General features: G+C 47.0%; 1 protein-coding gene across 1 annotated transcript; it reads left to right on the forward strand.

The window, feature by feature from the left end:
• The first annotated feature begins 275 nt into the window (after window positions 1-275).
• Window positions 276-4,092, forward strand: CXCR4 (C-X-C motif chemokine receptor 4). Its single transcript, XM_032353825.1, has 2 exons — window positions 276-398; window positions 2,506-4,092. The coding sequence occupies exons 1-2, from the start codon at window positions 384-386 to the stop codon at window positions 3,550-3,552; spliced, it is 1,062 nt and encodes a 353-aa protein (XP_032209716.1). The 5' UTR covers window positions 276-383; the 3' UTR covers window positions 3,553-4,092.
• The last annotated feature ends 2,216 nt before the right edge of the window (window positions 4,093-6,308 follow it).

Here is a 6,308-nt window from a genome sequence, read left to right on the forward strand (position 1 = left end):
CCAGCTTTCCCAAGTTGCGGAACGCCTCTGGGATGCCCTCCACAGCCCAAGACTCACAAGGTAACCTCCAACTATCAGCAGCCGCTCAGGGGATTCCCGGGTTTACCCCAATTAACCTCCCTGGGACTGCTGGAGCGCTTACCTCCACCCCTCCCTCGAGCCTTCCTCCCCCACGTCTGCTCCCTCTGCCCCACCCCGCCTTCCCTTTTCCCTGCCCCGCCCGCGCACCCGCACGGCGCATGCGCCGCCCGCCGAGCGTGTTTTTATAAAAGTCCAGCCTCAGCCAGAAACTTCAGTCCGTTGTCTGCGGCAGCAGGTAGCAAGGTGATCCTGACGACTTGGGTGCTCCGGTAGCCACTGCGGCTGGAGAGCGAGCAGTTACCATGGACGGGTTCCGTGTAAGTCCAGTTTCAACCTGCTTTTTCTTAAACGTACAAACACGTAAACTTAGAGCGCAACCCCTCCGAGTGGGCATAACCGACCAGAACATGGGAGGTGCCAGTACCCGGGAGAGGAGCATGGAAAGGAGTTTTCGTGCGGTTGGTTACACTGGCGGAGAGGGGTAGGAGTGCAGTCCTTCACTCTGTAAAACAGAGGAGAAAAAACTGGAAGGACCTTTTCGGTGGCTGCATGTCTCTCCCTTGAGTCCTGCGGCGCGCGCTGTGCTTGCATGCTGTTTGCAAACATAAGAACATTCTGTGCACAAGTGCGAAGAAGGCGTGCGCGCTGCCCGCGAGCTCAGACCAAGAGTCTCTCCCGCCGGGGAGGAGGAGGGGTTTTTTGGGGAGTGAATTATCTGAATTGAGAGGTGGAGGGCGGTGCGCGGGATCTGAGTTCCCAGAGCGAGGCTGCGCCCCTGGTTAATTTCAGGCAAAGTCTCCAGGGGACCACTCTTGAGCCTAGGCGCGTGTTCGCGGAACTCTGCGCCTCCCGAGGAGCTGTATCAGTACCCCCGCATAGTGAGCAGAGGGTGGGAAGGGCGGGCGGACCCAAGGTGCTGCTTGCCTGAGAGAGTTCTGAGAATTGGCCACAGCAGGGAGGTGGCCCGGAGCCGCCGGTGCGCCTTAGGATTGAGGGAGAGACCTCGCGGGCATCGGAAGCGCAGCGAGTGGACCCCGGGGTTCCGTAGTTTGGGATAGCCCAGAGGGAGGAGTATTAAGCAGTCACGGTGCAGCGGGACCCAGAGGTGTGCCCCGCGGGGACTGGGGTGGAATGAGGACTTGGGAGGGCACCCGGCCTGCGGGTAGTTGCGGCGCAGACCGGCAGGTGCAAGTGGGGAGACCGTTTAGCTCTCACCGATCCCAATTGCGCTGTTTAACCGTTAGTGGTTTCCTGGAGACTTTTGAAAACCCCTTACCAGGAAGGCTTTTCGTTTCCCCCAGCGGCGCGCAATTCAAAGGCGTTTACGGAGGAGCCGCCCATTCTCTCCCCAGCACCCTGTAGGACTGAACTTGGCGAGCTGCCGGGCGGAACCCTGGGCGCTTGCAGCGGCTGGTGGTGGGCGTGGGCGTGGTGGGCAGCCGCGGAGGTCCGGAGTTGGACCACCCGGCCCTAGGTGCGCCCTCCGCCTGGAGGCTTCTAGCTGCAGACCTCCGACCCCATTTACTGGGTCAGTGGCGGGGTGGGAAGCGATCCGGGAGAGTGAGGAAATGAAACTTGGGGCGAGGACCATGAGTGCAGACCCCGTGACCTTCCCCTCCCATTAAAATGCTGCACTCCCTAACGTCCTAAACGCGCCAAGAGATAAACAGGTAGAGACACCCCTGCCCCTGAGGAGCACCAGCTGCGGGCATGTGTGGGGGGCGGTATCCTCCTCTAACACCCCTGTTCAATACCCCAAGCAATAAAGACTTCGTTTACGGCCGTATTCTCCTTCCCCACTACGCGTTGCTATAAGTACAGAATGATTTGTGTTCAGACAAGCGAGGGAAAGACAGTGTTTTGCGCCTTAGGAGAAAGTTTTGGGGACTCCCCCATGCTCCTTCCTCCCCTTTTCCCTATCCTGGTGAATCTTCATATAGAAAATTAAGCCCACTCCCCAACAGGGGTTTCTATTCCCACTCCTCATCTGCCCCCTCCCACGCTACCCCCCCCCATTCTGGGCAGCCTAGGAGGGGCCTCTTTGTGTTTTGTTTTGGTATTTTTCCTCCCAAGGTTTTTTTCTTCCCCCTAGTGGGCGGGGTAGAATAGTTAGCAAAGAAGTGACTTTGAAACCGTCAGAATCTCAGTGCCCTTTTGTTCTAAACAAAGAATTTTCTAAATGGTTCTACTAAAGACAGCTATAATGAAATGACTCTGGGGAAAGATGGGGAGGAGGGCTGTAGGAGTCTATAATTCTCTTGGGCTCTTCCCTCACTACTTCATTGGGAGCAGAATGTACTGAAGAAGGCTGGGATGAGTTGGGTTTTATAAATTACTTTTAAAAATCGCAGAAAGATTTTTTTGAACTTGGAGAATGCCCGCTGTACTTGAAAGTTAATATCCATTCCCTTGCCTCTTTTGCAGATATACCCTTCAGATAACTACACAGAAGATGACTTGGGCTCAGGCGACTATGACTCCATGAAGGAACCCTGCTTCCGCGAGGAAAATGCCCATTTCAACCGTATCTTTCTGCCCACGGTCTACTCCATCATCTTTTTGACTGGCATAGTGGGCAATGGATTGGTCATCCTGGTCATGGGTTACCAGAAGAAACTGAGAAGCATGACAGACAAGTACAGACTGCATCTGTCTGTGGCAGACCTCCTCTTTGTCCTCACGCTTCCCTTCTGGGCAGTTGATGCTGTGGCAAATTGGTACTTCGGAAAGTTCCTGTGCAAGGCAGTCCATGTCATCTACACAGTCAACCTCTATAGCAGTGTCCTCATCCTGGCCTTCATCAGTCTGGACCGGTACTTGGCTATTGTCCATGCCACCAACAGTCAGAGGCCAAGGAAGCTATTGGCTGAAAAGGTGGTCTATGTGGGCGTCTGGATACCTGCTCTCCTGTTGACCATTCCCGATTTCATCTTTGCCAACGTCAGGGAGGCAGATGGGAGGTATATCTGTGACCGCTTCTATCCCAACGACTCGTGGTTGGTGGTGTTCCAATTTCAACACATCATGGTTGGCCTTATTCTGCCAGGCATCGTCATCCTGTCCTGCTACTGCATCATCATCTCCAAGCTGTCCCACTCGAAGGGCTACCAGAAGCGCAAGGCCCTCAAGACCACAGTTATCCTCATCCTGGCTTTCTTTGCCTGCTGGCTGCCCTACTACATTGGGATCAGCATTGACTCTTTCATCCTCCTGGAAATCATCAAGCAAGGATGTGAATTTGAGAGCACTGTGCACAAGTGGATTTCCATCACTGAGGCCCTAGCCTTTTTCCACTGTTGCCTGAACCCCATCCTCTACGCCTTCCTTGGAGCCAAATTTAAAACCTCTGCCCAGCATGCACTCACCTCTGTGAGCAGAGGGTCCAGCCTCAAGATCCTTTCCAAAGGAAAGCGGGGAGGACATTCTTCTGTTTCAACCGAGTCCGAGTCTTCAAGTTTTCACTCCAGCTAACACTGATTGAAAAGACTTGTATACATTAAAGAACTTTTTTTTTATGTTACACATTTTTTCAGATATAAAAGACTGACCAATATTGTACAGTTTTTTTACTGGATTTTTTTCTTGTGTTGCTTTAGTTTTTGTGAAGTTTAATTGACTTATTTATATAAATATTTTTTGTTGTTGTTTTTCATGTGAATGAGTGTCTGTAGGCAGGACCTGTGGCCAAGTTCTTAGTTGCTGTATGTCTGGTTGTAGGACTGTAGAAGAGGGAACTGAACATTCCAGAGTGTAGTGAATCACTTAAGCTAGAAATGATCCTCAGCTGTTTGTACATAAATAATCTCTCCATTCCAGTGGAACATTTTCTTTTTCCTGTTCTTAAATTGTTTGGTTATACTATGTGATTTTGCTGTAGAAGGTGGCACTTATAACCAAAACCTAAAGTGGTATAGAAATGCTGGTTTTTCAGTTTTCAGAAGTGGATTGATTTCAGCACCTACAATGTACAGTCTTGTATTAAGTTGTTAATAAAAGTTCATGATAAACTTACTCAGTGTTATGTTCTGATTTCTGTTGACATTCCTTTGGCTCACAGAAGTAAAAAATAATAATATATTTATGGCATGTCAGGTCCTCTTCTGGTTGTTAAAATATTTTGCTTAATCTTTATCATAATTCTGCGATAGGAACTCTGGCTCAATTATTAATAGTAGAATGATAGTTTGTAGAGCAGGAAACTGAGGCACAGAAACCCTAAGTGACCTGGTTAAAGGCTTGGTAAGCAGCACCACCAGTATTCCAAACCAGGGAATCTGTCTTCAAAATCTGAAGTCTCAACCACTTTCAACTCCTAGCATTTAGAAACATCTAGCCTGTTCCTATTTCTATGAAAAAGAATCTGAAGGATAAATGTGTGTGTAAAGAAGAAAAGGTCTGCAATACCATGTTTTAGATTTTACTATAACTGACCCCTTGTATAACCCAGGACTGCTGTGCCAAGCCTGGTATGGTTTTCTCCTCTGATTTTTCTCAATCTAGATACCATCATTCCCTTTTAACAAAGGAACTGAGATTCACAGACTTGCCGTAACCAGCACTTTGAACGGGACAAACCAGGAGTTGATTGCACCCATTGTTCCATACCACTGTTGTTCCCCAGGACACCTGGTCATAAGTCAACTGAACTGTTATTGAAAATAAAGCCAAAAGTGAATGTTTTCTTCACAAAATTAACCAAGCCAAAAATACCCCTCTTGCAATATGTTCTATGCAAATCTCAACACTTAATCTATTGTAACACCTAGCACCTCAGGGGTTTAACCAAGCAGATAAAAGTTGAATTGGTACTTTCAGAGTTGAGAAGAAAGTTCCACTGAACCAAGCTCCTCATTGCCCATATTTTGCACAAGATTTTGGAGTCTTATGTAATAACACCCGCAACTATTTACACTACCATTGTGCAAGCCCCAAGCTCTTGAGTAAATTTCAGCTCTGATCTCCGTTTAAAGATAATTTCTAAACGATGTAGCAGCCATACCTATCTCATTTGGGGACACAAAAAGGGTACTCCAGGCATGCACTCAAAGATAATAACTAGGATATAATCAAAGCAATATTTGGTCTACTTTTCATAATTGTTTCTGGCACAGAAAATCTATTTCGGAGGAAAAATTGCAATGTATTATCTTTCTGAGGCAAATCACATTTGTCGAAGGCAAATTATAGATCCCATGAAGGGAAATAACTTAATTACTTAAAATAGAATCCAATTTGGCTGTGCATTTCTGCTGCAGTCTATGGATCTGGAATAATTCAGAATGGTATTCCTACTCCACTTGAAAACACAATTAGATTTTATATAGGAAATTATCTTGAGGTTTCTTGGTTTTTCCCTGGGAAGCATAATTGGATCACCCTTCATTTAAGCATAGTTTTACATGTACTCTTTGGAAAGCTTAGTCTTAAAACCATGACCATTGTAAGACTTCACTTGAACTTTCTCTATAAATATTTATTCTTGAGACAATAGAAGAAATCCTTGGAAGGAATTCGTTTTCTTTCTCCTCTTGGCTTGAAACCTCGTCACCCCAGATTCCTCTCCTTTACCCTGGAGTCACAACAAAAGGAACCGAGCTGGAACAAAATTCCCAGTGTCACCAGACTTAATGGATATTTCATTCTCCCTTGGAACAAAGGTGGGATACTCTTTTTTAAATAAGAAAAAAGGTCTGGCTCTCCCCTTGCCCCGAAAGCCCCACCCCCGTCATTCTCTGTCCCCACCCTGCCATGTTCCAAGTGGCTCCAAAGCATTCCCTGTGCTGTGGTTTGTTGGACAATGCTGGGAAACCCAGTGTGCTAGCCAGTCCTTGTATAAAGTAGCTGATTGTTCCCTCTCCTCATCCTTTATGAATGGGGCCCTTGAAGGTCAGTAATGTAGATCCAGTTGTATAATGGAAGCTAAAATATTTAAATCGCATGCATGCTGCCACTAATGGCATAAATATGACATCTGAGTTATTAATAACATTAAGCTTGTAACTGGGGAGGAAAGAAGATGTTTTTATCTTGCAAAGCCTTTGTTTTCCTAAAATGCCACTGGGCTATTCCTTTTGTGGTTATGCCTATGTTAAAATAGTAATTCCAGGGAGCCATTTTAAGAGGATAACCTACAGGTTTTATTTTAACAATCTAACAAGCTTGACTTTCTCCAAGCTTATTGTCAGATAGTAAAGGCACCACAAACAGAATTGAGTTGTCATTAAATC

Source organism: Mustela erminea, chromosome 8 (genome assembly GCF_009829155.1).
Source record: "Mustela erminea isolate mMusErm1 chromosome 8, mMusErm1.Pri, whole genome shotgun sequence".
Classification (NCBI taxonomy): Eukaryota; Metazoa; Chordata; class Mammalia; order Carnivora; family Mustelidae; genus Mustela; species Mustela erminea.